The sequence below is a fragment of the Helicoverpa armigera genome, chromosome 4 (assembly GCF_030705265.1).
Source record: "Helicoverpa armigera isolate CAAS_96S chromosome 4, ASM3070526v1, whole genome shotgun sequence".
Lineage (NCBI taxonomy): Eukaryota > Metazoa > Arthropoda > Insecta > Lepidoptera > Noctuidae > Helicoverpa > Helicoverpa armigera.
In genome coordinates, this window is record NC_087123.1 from 10,569,943 (window position 1) to 10,584,418 (window position 14,476).

General features: G+C 36.4%; 1 protein-coding gene across 1 annotated transcript; it reads right to left on the reverse strand.

Annotated features, from left to right (window-relative positions):
- Positions 1-10: 10 nt before the first annotated feature.
- LOC110383256 (dnaJ homolog dnj-5) lies at positions 11-10,492 on the reverse strand. The gene is made up of 9 exons (XM_049847207.2): positions 8,699-10,492; positions 7,718-7,884; positions 6,347-6,467; positions 3,790-3,943; positions 3,364-3,488; positions 2,883-2,985; positions 2,458-2,559; positions 2,029-2,138; positions 11-1,923 (listed from the first exon to the last, which is right to left on the reverse strand). Exons 1-9 carry the CDS (start codon positions 10,273-10,275, stop codon positions 1,785-1,787), a joined length of 2,598 nt encoding a protein of 865 aa, XP_049703164.2. The 5' UTR covers positions 10,276-10,492; the 3' UTR covers positions 11-1,784.
- Between the last annotated feature and the right edge of the window lie 3,984 nt (positions 10,493-14,476).

The following is a 14,476-nucleotide window of genomic DNA, read 5'->3' on the forward strand; positions in this document are numbered from 1 at the left end:
AAATCCACAGTACGTTTCCACATCTTTATTGACACATGAAGCGCGAAGGCCTACTCAGTGAACATCAGGGTAGCAATCTCCTCGCCACTAGCCTAACATTTACCGTAATCTCTTATGAGGCAGTGAAACAAGTGAAATACTGCGATCTAAGTTATTGTAAGTCGATAGTCAAATATTTTTTGTTGTTTTTTGAACGAAAACTTTTTGGTCTTCGTCTCTCGTTAAATAGTGACAACTCGTGGGTACTCTATGTATGTAACATAAACTACAAATTGCGTGTCAAATATACTGCACGGATCATACATAAGACCCCACAATAAATTGAACATTGGACAGGAAAAGGGACCTTGGATAACAAAAATAGAAGAAATTACGTTACACAATTGAAATGAGTGGCTTACTGAATGCTATGAAAAAATCGAATCCTGTAATCTTTTATTTTCGACTTACAATAACTTGAAATCTAAAAAAAAGTTTGCAGAGAACGTCACAAATAATATTATTTTAATAGTACAAAAATTAGTGAGTTATCGATACGAAAAAAAAAACTCAATTTACTGCATTCTCTGCAATCGTGCGTACACAACACGAGCTTTACCTTTATAATAAAGTATTATTAATAATAATAACTATTAATAATGTATGAATGCAAACAAATTGTACTATTCGGTGTGATTAGTGATAAGTGGAAAAAAATATTACTTAAATAACGTACATTAAATTTTTTAAAGAGTATTTTCACGCAGTTCCTGCTGCTTTGTCAAATTGAACCTTATATTCATAGCACTAAAACACATTATAATGTTATGAAGAAAGATGTTTTGATGGAAACTAGTAATAAAATAAAGCGTTCAGATATTGATGTATTTATTGCAAGATTATTGTTGCTTGTTAAATCGATTTGGTCATTTGCATTTGGCAGTTTATTTAGCAGTAAAGGCAACATTACGCGAACTTTCTATTGAAATACTGGCAGAACTGTACGTCAAATTAATCTTTAACTTTCCTTTAAATTAAGAAAAAATCTGAGTACCAGCTTCCATCTATCTTTAGTCAATATAGACTGATATCGCCACATGATGTAGCCTCAACGTTATTCGAGTATGTATCATATGTCAGCAAATAATATAGCAATATCTGAACGCGTCATTGATCTCAAGTAAAATCGTCAAACGTCAATTTATTCATAAAAAATGTTCATGCAATGAAAGAAGACACGAAAACAGATTTATTTCTAATGACTCGAGTTATTTCATTCGACATAGGTCTAACAGAAATCGGCAGGCAAAATGTCAATAGGCAAGCCAATTTTCAACTTGCCGGTTTCTGCATCAGAACCAAGGAAATCTATATAATCGTAACTTCAAAATCTCATGTATCACAAAATCAAGCAAATTAAGAATGATAGAAACTAATGTTAACTAGCAAAGACTTTTAATTTTCTCATTGAAATCGTTAAAGTATCTAACCTAAGTAGGTACGTCAGCGACATCTCATACACATAGTTATTTAACGCTTACACAATCTATCCTTCAAGCGCCATCTTAGCCACACAATATTTTTTTTTATTTAGAAATTATTATATAGAACAGTATTTAGGTTTAATTTGGGTTTTAATTTATATTTCTCTATTTTAAAAGGCAAGTGTTTCACAGTTGGGTACGGCAGGCGTGACCAGCTCATGTCAGGTCAAATGCGTTCGATATTTGAATTGCGCGCGAATTCACGTCCATCTATTTTGACAGCTCGGTTTTTTAATAGTTTTTTTTTCGGGAGCGTTTTGTTTATGCTTTAGGTTTTTTGTTGCGTCGCTTTTTAGCGTCCGCGGTGTCGGGAGGCGACTGCTTGGCGCTTGTGGTGTTGGGGGACACGCCGGACTTGCTGTACAGGTTGTTGAGGAACTCCTCCAGGTTGGGATCGTGACTGTAACATGCAGATCATCAAATTAAACAAACATATATTTGTAACTAGTTGTCAGCTTAAAGACAGCTGAAATGATAGAATTCTTGCGGTGTTAAAGATAGTTACCCGGTGGAAGGTCTCTGGTTGAGGTCGGAGGCGGCGGCCGCCTTGTTGCCGAGCACGATCCGGTACTGTACCACGTGGCAGTCCGGCCTCAGTTGCTTCAGGTTCTTTTTCTGTTAACATTCCCGCAATAACACTTATGAGAACAAATGACTGAAAATACGCTCATCGGTAACGAAAACATTGCTAAAATAATTGGATGGGTCTACCTATTTTGGACATCATCCTAAGGCTCTTATCTGAAGAAGATATAGCAGAAACAAAACGTATTGACACCATTCAAATAAATATTTCCAAGACCAACCCAATTCCTAAATTATTTACTTACAACTTTATTGCACATAGGTACAATTTTACATGGAATATAAAAAGATATGCAAATTATACAAAATTATGAAAATAATACACAAAATATTTAATTATTAACCTTACCTGGCAACTGGCCCACTGCGTGATCTGGTAGACGGCGCCGTCCATGCACGCGTAGTACATCACGAGCAGTCCCATCATACTCGACTCGGCCCAGATGTCTCCCTGCACGTCACGCACGTAAATGTTAACTATGTTATTTAAAATCTTTCGAAAGGAATCGATTTTTCATATGATCAGCGACCGGAGTGTAAAATATGCACTCAACAAATAAATTTTTCGTTACAGTTTAAAAATACTAGTCAGGCTAAAGCCCGTTCGAAGTAGCGCCGTTGGCCCACGGGTGTAGGTATTTTTTTATCTACAATACAATGGTCTACCTCTTTAATGGAGTGTCGTATTGTGACATTTCCATCGTCAGCAGTTGTGCATCTGACACTGGGCACATACAGTAAGAAAGAAAAATTATTTTTAGTAGTGCAGCTGACCTCTTTAGCGGAGTGTCGTATTTTGCACTGCACGCAGTACCGCGCGGCGTAGCACGGCCGCTCCGTCAGCACGCGCTTGTGCCGACGACCGCAGTTCGTACATCTAAAACAACATATTACAACTTATTACGAACAAAAACCTGTTAAAATTGCAGATTACAAGCAGAACGGGATTACACACAATTATTATTAATTAGAACCTAGTGAGTAAAGAACCAACCTCTCAAGTACGAGTGCGTGGGTTCGATTTCAGGTCAGGCAATTACCAATGCAACTTTTCTAAGTATATCTTAGACACCAATGGCTGATAAAAAAAGGGGTGCAGGCAAACGTCTTGAGGAAACCTGGGCTATTAAGTCTGAAATAGGCAAATCGCATTGAGCAAGCATGGTGATTGATGCTCAATCCTTTTACGTGTGGGAGGAGATCTGTGCCCAGCAGTGGGACGACAAAAAGGCTGTGACGAGGACGATAGTGTTACCTGATAGTGTTGGCCGCGAACTCCATCTTGTCGTGCAGCTGTGCGAGCAGCTGACTGAGCTCGCTCCATGCTGCCTCCACGTGTCGCGACTCTAGAGCGCGACGCTCGTACGCTTCTCTGCGCTCCTGATGTTCGACATAATATATTTTAGTATACCTAATTACAAAAAACTGTTTGCGAGGACGTTGATATTGACTTTGTATGCAATGACAAAAAAATGGCACAACGATGCGATGGCATATGCTGTGACCAGAAAGGGTACAAAGATAGTATATGCTATGATCAAAAAGGGCATAAAGACAGCACATACCGTGTCAATTCAATATCAATTCATGTGAAGAAATGATTTGTACAGCTTTTGTAAAATATTTTAAAGTTGGTGCACACACATTCAGCTCAAACTATACCAAAGTAAACTGAACCTACCGGCTCGCCGATAAGGTCGAAAGCGTGCTGCAGTATCTTGAAAGCTTCCTCGGCGCCCGGCTGTTGGTTCTTGTCGGGATGCACAAGGAACGCTTGTCGTCTGTAGTAACGCTTTATCTCCTCGTCTGTACATGATACGCTCACACCAAGTATACTGCGAACAAATTATTTTTTTTACAATTAATTTTGGACCTAAACACGTTGTATTTTTAGGTCAAAAGAAGAGTAGAGATAGAGATTTTTGTGCTATCTTTTAAAATACGATTATAGTATTCCGTGGTTAGGTAAAGTGGCCCTGGTACATAAAGGGCTTAAGAAGGAATAAGATGAGTTTTAGTCAGTATAAGTCTGACGCTGCACCCAGGCCACAGCGGGAGGAGTCATTTGATGATTGGTACCGCGGCCCTAAAACATAAAGGGTAGCACGCGCTTGTAAACGACCAAGGATGGGTCATCTAACAATCTTTGCGCTCCACCCACAGCGAGATTGCCAGTCATAAAATACGGACTCTATTTGAACCTGTCCCTATATTTCCCTAAGATGACTAAGTATTTGAATTGCAAGATACCCATTTCCATCATTACCCCATTAACAATAAACTTAAGATTACACACACAAACAGATAAGCATATACAAATATAGTGACGACTATATATCCCTATATAATACAGCATACGTTACACAAATAGCTGATAATGTACAATGGCCACGTTATGACACGCCCATATTGGCGCAACAAGGACAGCACGGTTCGACGCCCTTAGAGATAATGTTCGTTCATGATTTAACGTTGTGGTAAAAGGAATCAGTTTCTTGTAGTAAAAACTATAATAATAGTGAGCCTCCTTAACTCACAAGAATATAAATGATTAGCTGTTTATTGTGGTTTTATCCGCGCCCCGGATTTATTTAAGTATTTCCCTCAAACGAATAACAATTAGACTATGGCTTTACTTTCAGGCTTTATACTTTCTGTACTGTGTACCAAAGTTAAATCGCAACAAACAGTAATATAACTATTTAGGGATTTATAACATCACTAAGGAGTGTTAGTAAGGACTAAGGAGTTAATAGTGAAAAACTCATGAAATGGTCCTGAAAGGAAGTTTTTAAAGCGTTTTTATTCAAAACTTTTTCTCTTCAATATTAATGTCTAAATAAGCCATAATTTCCATATAACAACCACTTCAAGATTCAGACGGCGTAAATGAAAAAAGCTTAAAAGTTTACAATGCCAAAATGGTATGAATGACTTGCAGTATTTTATCAAGGCGAGGTCAGTAGCTTTTGTTGACCCAAGCTAAATATGGATATGATATGGCAACCATTACGCATCAAATGACGTGCTTACATAGGACCAACGTTCTCTAGAAGTAAGATAAAGAATGGCTGACCTCTGAATTTTGTGAACTATTTTATCTAAATGCTAAAGTAATCTTTGGGTACAGCGAAGAGTACGGGCATACGAGATAAAGCTTGTAGTACCAGAAACCGAAAACTATGTAGATGGGATATCATGGTATGGATGGGCACATAATATGAAAGAATGTTGAACATATGTAATTGTCTGAGTGAAAGACAATATATCTTGAAGGATAAATTAACTGTAATGTTGACCTCAGGCGGAAAAATATGGCAAAAAACTTCTTGTGAACTGAAACAATACTGGGATAGATATGAGATAGTCTATAGAGGAAAAAAATGTTGTTTGTTTTTGTTGTAAAGGGTTTGAAACGACTGAACCTATTTCAAAAATTCTTCTTCTTTTTCGCTATTGTTGTCTCACTATATTTTTACTAGGTATGGAAAGTAAGTTTTCACGAAAGTAGCTTTGGAAGAAGGTACATTCCTTCTAACGCACAAATGATATAAAAAGAGGTGTGTACCACAAAGGTCTGGTACATTATCTCGACTGTATAATTGCCTTGTTCTTTCCAAAGAGTTCGTATTGTCAAGCTTATGACACAATTAGATTGCAGCTCGCATGATAACAATGAATGACGGTATAATTAAGTTATTCATGTTTGTACAGTAATCAATGTGGGAGGAATAAACAAGATAGATATGTTGGTACTACTAGTTTTATAGGACTAGTCTTGAAATTGCCAATACGCCTTGGAAAAGTATGGTAATCAATGCCATGGTAGGCATATGTCCAAAAATGGGATAGTAAATAGAACCATCTGGCCTTATTAGGTAAAGGTTCATGTTTGTATATGTACATCTCACGACACTCTAAGAGTATTTCGTATCCTTATAACAATAAGGATACAAAATACTCTAAATACTCAAAATACTCTAATGCGAAAATTATTTGTATTCTATGATCCCATGGTAAAACTGATGAGATGGAGTTACTCATGGAAGTCAGGAAATATGAAACTTCTTGACTTTTCTAAAGAATTATAGAGGTCCTGGCAAAGCAGGATTATCTCCAGATGATTTCCCATCTAAAAAACCACCCTAGACCATACTTATAGGCTTCTTTTAATATCTTTTGAAAGACACGGATAATGTCGCTAAAACACCGTATATACCATACATTTTAAAACATACCTATATGGATCTTTCCCTTTACAAGCGAGCAGCCTCTTCATGGCTTCCTCGCCGGTAGCCGGCAGTGGTATGTTCGCGTTCAGCTTCGTCGAATCGTTGCCATTATCCGCTTCTATTTCAGCTGTAATCAAAATAATTAAATTAGATACACATAAAATTACAGATTAAAAAAAATATAAATATAACACAGCTGAAAAGATGTTGAGTTTGTTTGGTTGAACGCACCTATTTCAGAAAATAATTGAAAATTATTTACTGTATAGTTATCGGCACGGATATTGAGCCCTGACCTTCACCTTTCGCGCAGAAGCGATTTATTGGTTTATTGCGTTATGTGTACAGTGCACAAAGCGATCCCCACTCTTCCGCCGAGAGCTCAATATCCGTGCCGGTAACTATACATTCATAGAGATAGGCTATAAATAAAATAAAAATCATATATAGCGTCAATGGCTTTAGGTTCCTTTTTTATACGTGGGCAATGTCGTTCCCTTAGGACGTTGATGAAACCGCTGTAAAAACTAAAGCAACAGCAGATTTATTACATTTCCGCGGCTAAAACGGTACTTAATGAGTTTTAAAAGAAATAGGAAAAAGTTTTCAAAACATCCCTTGAGACGGGAATAAAATCGAGAAAAACAGTTAGTATGCAAATCTAATTGCTATTTCGCTTAATAAAACTTTCTAGTAAATGTAGTGTCAAGCCTTAGAAAGTTATGATAATATTATTGTATGTGTATGCTAATTGCAACTAAGTAAAACGGTTTATATAGTGCATGACTACCTACTATAAAATTATATTGTAACTGTATTATCTTAGTGTTTCTTTCATTGTATGTAATTTCCCTCAATCTTGTACTAAGAAGCCTAGATATAAATAATTATATTTACTATTGTACATTGTATTGGTATTTACAAATGTTTTGTTTCGGTTATTTTTTATTGCTGCCTGTTTATTAACAACCTTTTTCGGAAAGAAACAACTTTGGAATACAATCATACATACATTCACAATATTCCCAATTTTGGATTAAACCAGATTTTATTCCTGTATCAATATTTAAGAAAAGTTATTGTATTGTTCCATATTGCTTTGATTTTTGATGTCTGGTTTAAAATGTATTCTATTTTGAAAATGTTTCACAGAAAACTGGTTTGGCAAGTATTATTTTTGAATTTACATATTGAAGACTAGTTTATATGTCTACTAGTTACTAGACAATTTGATACTCTTTTGATCTAAGGGACCTATTTACCTGTTGACTTGCTAACTAAAGATAAATAATTTAAGATTACTTGTATGGGACTAATGTCAAAATTAGTAAGGCAAACAACAGTTAGTTACTACATTACAATTTAAAATAAACATACCTTTTTTAAACCACTTAAGTTTCCTCCAGAAGCCGAACCTGGTGTGCCCAAACTTCCTATCGATATACAACATGTACTTGTTGTCACCGAGCTTGCCGACCCAGTCCTTAGTGCTGCGCCAGACCGCTTGGGAGCTCACATATGTTTGTGTGAACACTGACGTGCATCTGGGAAGGGCTATATGTATAAATAGGTGCGATATGTATGATGGAATTTATAAGGTAAGTATATGGATATTGAAATAGAGAAAAATGGAAGAAGATGGAGGAGTCCTATACCCATATGGGATCCATTTTTTAAATCCAAAATTAAAACAAATAATAATTAACATGTAAATGATATAAATAATGTAAAGAAATTGAAATAAAAAGGCTTTAAATTGAAATATATATGGATATTGAAATTACGGTTTAGTTAAGTTTTTTACAGAAATTACATAAGTATTGTATAGTACACAGAATATTGTTGTTTGAAATTCAGATTTCAATAGTTGAGGTTAATTCATGAGTTTAATGCTGTTTAATGCCGGTGGGTTTCTAGTAGTAGAAATGTCCATGATCAGAAATATGTAGGTGATCATAAAGACATTTCATATACCAGTACATATTACCAGTTTTGAAAGATTACTCAACAAATGTTAATATTAGGGTAAATTTTCACATCATTGTGCAATAAAAAAATGGGATTTGCAGCCTATGGATTTATGATATTTATTTATATTTTTGAATATTGGTCATGTGCTTTTGGAGTCTGATACTAATAATAAAAAAGAATGACCTGTTTTAGTAATAAAAAGCCTTGTATCCTTTACATTTTTCCTCCAATGACGTGCCTATCTAAGGAAGCAAACAGGTTTAACACTAGTATTATGATAGGTGATTTTGACCCATTGAATGATAACCAATTGATTGTAGAATACTGCTTCTTAATTAAATTTATAGGTAATGCTAGTTAGTAGTAGATGTGTAAATAAAAACTTACAAGTCAAACGACAAATGAAAACTCATGCGGCATATATCCGAGAGCAGATACATGAACCACACAAGTGCCTTCCACGTCGCTCCACCCCAGTGCTCCAAATAGTTCTGAGCTAACCCCAAGTAGCCCGGCTTGTTCCTTCTAAATTTGCACAGATTCTTCTTCTTATCCTGCACAGGTTTAGGAACTTTGTGATAATTACGTCCATCCTTCTTCTTTTTGGCCTTTGCGTTATCACTCTGCCCCTCCTGAATGACAAACGGTGACTGATCATCTTCTTCATCTAGTTTAAACTCATCCTCTGTAGCAGCACTCTTGTCTGAAATCTTTGATTTATTGTCCAACTTCTTCTCCTTTTTAGATGGTTTCTCCGGGTTCTCAATGAAGACAAACTGGCTTTCACTGTCATGTGTGTAGCTAGACTCTTCCTCATTGGTTATATCATCCAGAGATGACCACTTACGAGAGATGTTGTTACGTTTGTTCTTGGACTTCTTATTTGGTTTCTGACGCTTCTCATTGTCATCAGTATTGATGTCCCCAGACTCACTGCCTGAAGATATTGTGTTTGTGTTTTGTTTCTTCTCACTTTTATGTTTATTGTCATCCTGTTTGATGTTGGTAGGTTTCTCTGGCTTAGAATTGGCTTTGTTATTCATTGGCTTAGTTTCAATGTTCTGTGGTCTGACTTTACGGGTTGTTTCAGACTGAGGAGTATTCTTAGTGTTCTTGGCCAGTACATCCGAGTATGTAGGCCGCATTGGCTTCACCTCAGCCACTATGCGTTTCTTGTTACTTGTATCAGCAAGAGGGCTGTTCTCATTTCTTTTTGGTGAGTTTTCAACCTTAATAGGTTGAGTTTTTGGAGGTTCAATAACAGGGTTATTAGCCAGAAGATTCAGATTGGAAGCATCTGGGTGATTCAGAGGATAGTTCTGTCCAAAAGGAGAGTATGTACCAGTTGAATTAGGTTCCAAATTCCCCAACAGATCCTTTAAGAAATTAGATGTAGGGGACTGGTTATTCACATTTTCAGGATAAGTTGTCTGATTGACATTAGTTGATGGTATGTGAACATTGTTGTTGTTCATAGAGAAGTCCTGGTTGAGTGTGAACAGGTGCGACGGCTGGGGCATTTGCAGGGGTATGTCGCGCACTCCCTGGTTGTGATTGAACAGTTCATACTGACCCGACATCGGGAAGATCAGTTGCTGGTTGTTCTCGTCGTAATAAACACGCACTAACTGACCGTTGCTCAGCTTGAGCATAGCGTTGCCGTAATTCTGGTTGGCGCGGGGAACATTAGGCATGTTGTTGAAAGGTATCTTCTCGTCTTTATTGGCAGCGGTATCGCCTGTCTGCACGTTGTAAGCGTGTTTGTTCAAATAAACATCGTTACCGAAACTCGGATTGACGTAAATACTATTATCGTTCATGACACTCGGGTTTGGCGAGATCTGCGGCGGTTTTCTCTCATTCAGAGCACCAGGTGCACAGTTTTCAGCGGTTTCCGCATGATAGTTCCATGTATTGTGCTTCATATCGTTGTATATCGGATCATCCTTTGGCGACCTTGCCATTTTTGGTTACTTTTCAATGAACACAATTAACATGAACACTATTTTAGTGCACTCAAAACTGCGATATATAACTCAAGGATTTAACATTTTAATATTTTATAGATAAAATTGGAGAATATGTTGTTAAAACGTGGATTATAATTTTATTGACGATTTGACGCTTTTCGCATTTTTAAGCACAGACTATAAATTTTTTATTTGACATTTACCATGGGCTTGTATTCTCGTGATGCTGACTGACAGCTAATGCAGGTAAAAATAAGGAGAGTTTCTTACTGAATAGTGTGCAGCTGTAGCAAAGTTTTGATATTTTATGAGAGAATGATTGGATAAAGTTAATATTTTTTTATGTGGAGACAATTGTTCAAATTAACTTAATAATCATATTTCAAGAACAACAAATTATGACGCCGCGACTACCTACTGAGGTTTGAACTGCTATTAAATAGATGGCGTGAAAAAACAATTTACCAATGGATTCGATTCCTAACATTTTCATTCCTACTCACTGCTCTAGAGGGAGCTGTTTTTGTTAGGAATCGTTATGGATAACACAAAAAAGTTTTCCAGAAAAAATACTGTAACTTTTTTATGTGAGTAATGTTTCCCATAAAGGATGATGGGTAAAATTGGCCGGTATATCCAATAATAACGATTCGCATATCAAATGATAGCTTATACCCTAAGCTTCATTTTTTATTATGGACAAAACCTTGTGAACCACCGGAGAACGAAGATATGACACTTGATAGCATAGGATAGCCCATGGACTTGAACCACTCCATTGCGTATGGGAGGAATGTTTTAGTGCATTATTATTGTCAATAATCGTCAGAACGAGTCACAGAAGGTGTCTGTGCCCATATTTTCCAAGATTATTGAAAATAAAAAGATTATTTAGCAGGTAGTATTTACAACGTATAGTGTACATATTCCGCGGTTCTGGTGAGTCTAACTGGCATAACCAATGAAAACCATTTGCATATCAAATGATAGCTTATACCCTAAGCTTCATTTTTTGTTATGGGCAAAACCTTGTAAACCACCGGAGAACAAAGATATGACACTTGATAGCATAGGACAGCCTATGGACTTCAACCACATCATTTTGTATGGGAGTGATGTTTAAGTGCATTATATTATTGTCCATATTAATCAGGACATATCACACAAGGTGTCTATGCCCATATTTTCCAAGCTTATAAAAAAAAAGATTATTTAGCAGGTAGTATTTACAACGTATAGTGTACATATTCCGCGGTTCTGGTGAGTCTAACCGGCATAACCAATGAAAACCATTTGCATATCAAATGATAGCTTATACCCTAAGCTTCATTTTTTGTTATGGGTAAAACGTTGTAAACCACCGGAGAACGAAGATATAACACCTGATAGCATAGGACAGCCCATGGACTTGAACCACTTCAGTGCGTATGGGAGGGATGTTTTAGTGCATGATTATTGTCAATAATTGTCAGAACGAGTCACAGAAGGTGTCTGTGCCCATATTTTCCAAGTTTATTGAAAATAAAAAGATTATTTAGCAGGTAGTATTTACAACGTATAGTGTACATATTCCGCGGTTCTGGTGAGTCTAACTGGCATAACCAATGAAAACCATTTGCATATCAAATGATAGCTTTTACCCTAAGCTTCATTTTTTGTTATGGGCAAAACCTTGTAAACCACCGGAGAACGAAGATATGACACTTGATAGCATAGGACAGCCTATGGACTTCAACCACATCATTTTGTATGGGAGTGATGTTTAAGTGCATTATATTATTGTCCATATTTGTCAGGACATATCACACAAGGTGTCTATGCCCATATTTTCCAAGCTTATAAAAAAAAAGATTATTTAGCAGGTAGTATTTACAACGTATGGTGTACGTATTCCGCAGTTCTGGTGAGTCTAACCGGTATATCCAATAGAAACCATTTGCACATCAAATGATAGCTTATGTCAAAACCTTCATTTTTTATTATGGGTAAAATATTGTAAACCACCGGAGAACGAAGATATGACACTTGATAGCGTAGGACAGCCCATGGACTTGAACCACTTCATTTTGTATAAGAGGGCTGTTAAGTGCATTATATTATTGTCAATATCAGTCACGACGTGTCACAGAAGGTGCATGTATCCATATTAAAAATATAACAGTTCACAACGTAAGGTGTAACTATTCCGCTGTTCCAGTGAGTTTAACCGGCATAACCAATAATGTCCATTATTGGTGGATCATTCTTAACCACTGCGGAGATATCAGTCATGTAGACTGATATCTTTTTTCCTAGCCTACGACTGCCTATGGAATTAAACTACTTTGGCACGTATGGTATATAAGAAATACCTATCTTCTTATTGTTAATAACGTAGCTTTTCCACCACTGAAAGATTTTTCAAATCAGTTCAGTCAAGTTCGTAGCCCATGTAATGCAAATACTTGTTGTGGACAGACATCATCTAATGGCCAGGATAATACATCTTGCTTTGAAATATAATCCTGTGGAATTAAAGGTGTGCTGGCATTTGTAATAACATCCGTTAAATAATGAGGAAATACTGTTTTCCCGTGCGAAGCTGGGGTGGGTCGCTACATTTCTAATAATTCGACAACCCAGGGCCGACTATCCTGGTGCCGTAGAAAAAGGAAATGGTATCTCCAATAATGGAAATAATATACATTGGTAGAAGTAAAAGTTTTTATGTTTGGTTTTGCTATTAAAACAATTATGCCTAGTTAAGACCGATTTTAATTGATAGTCTACCCTAGGCTTACTTAAATAAGTGGTAAGTTGACGAAAATACATCATACAATGAATTTTTTTACTATGGATTTTATTTTAACAGTAAAAAATGGTGCAAAAAGTATAACTCTTTTGTGCCCGATTGTACTTATTTCCGGTCGATTCTTGACATGAACTGTTTTATTTCAGTAACTGTAGGGTATAAGCAATAATATAATATACATTAAAACTTTATTGGTTATCAGGCCAGGGTTCATACAAAATTGCCCATCATCCTTTTAAAATAGCTAGATAACAGTGCTGGATGAGAGGTGCTATATGTTATTTTATGACCGCAGCCCACTCTGATGTGTCTGACAGGGAATCCCTTTCTTTCCTCCCTTTATTCAAACCCCTGCGTTTTTCCTTATTATGTACTTCCTATTTTCCTAATCTATCTACTTTTGTACTGTTATGTACTTATCTACTATCCTACCTACGTACTTCCCTTATACATATGTATGTATAAACCCCTCCTAACTTTTGCCGCATAAAGTTGATGCCTATGTTGTTTCTGTACAGTCACGAGCAATAACATGGAAACGCCCTTAAAATTTAAATTCATGTAGTGACATAAAATCGCAAAAATAAGTATGCTAACTGTGTCCAAAAAATATGTAAACGTTAAATTGTATCAAAATTAACTACACATTTTTATCAAATTTACGTTAACAACAGATTTCTAAAAAAAATATTAAGTTTTAGTTACAAAATAATGAACCCAAGGAAATTTCAATAATATGTTTACAGTAAACCAGTTTGCCAGTGACTTCGATGTTGAAGGAGTTCTAATATCTAATCGTACTGGCTGTTACAGTATTTATTTTTATATTTCAAATATTTTCATATGTCACTTGACTTGTCAAATTTCTCTCAATAAAATTTTCCCTTTACAGAAACAGAACTCTTGAAAGAGTTCCGTGTGAAAGAGGCTGAGCTAGATATATTAATTGTAATATATAAATTTAAAATGAACAACGTGCCTTATCGTATTTCTACATATGACAAACACAAAATTATTGTTCTTAAAGAACAGGGACTTTCGGTAACAGACATTGCAAATGAATTGGGAATTACGGTGAGTTTGCATTTATTGTTGTTGTGTTTTAAACACCTATGTATAGGGTGCCACGCGTTGCGCAGTCATTAGAACAATTTACTTAGATGCCTTTTTTTTTCAGCGAAAAACCGTGTATTTGTGGCTCAAGCGGTGGGAAGATAACGGCGACGTTGTTAGTTTTAAAAGTAGTGGTCGTCCACGAAAAACTTCCGCGGCGCAGGACAGGCAGATCGTCAACAGTGTGGTCAGTAACGGATTTGTGAGAATTCAGGACATTTCATCTTCGCATTGCGTATCAACTTCGACAATTCGACGTCGCCTACGCACAGCTGGTCTACGTCACAGAGT

Coding starts and splice junctions, on each gene's coding strand:
- LOC110383256 (XM_049847207.2), bottom strand. CDS start 10,275: ATGGCAAGGTCGCCAAAGGATGATCCGATATACAACGATATGAAGCAC. Junction 2,560..2,882: donor TACGACACTCCGCTAAAGAG/GTCAGCTGCACT, acceptor CGTGACGTGCAG/GGAGACATCTGGGCCGAGTC. Junction 2,139..2,457: donor CGCAGTGGGCCAGTTGCCAG/GTAAGGTTAATA, acceptor GAATGTTAACAG/AAAAAGAACCTGAAGCAACT.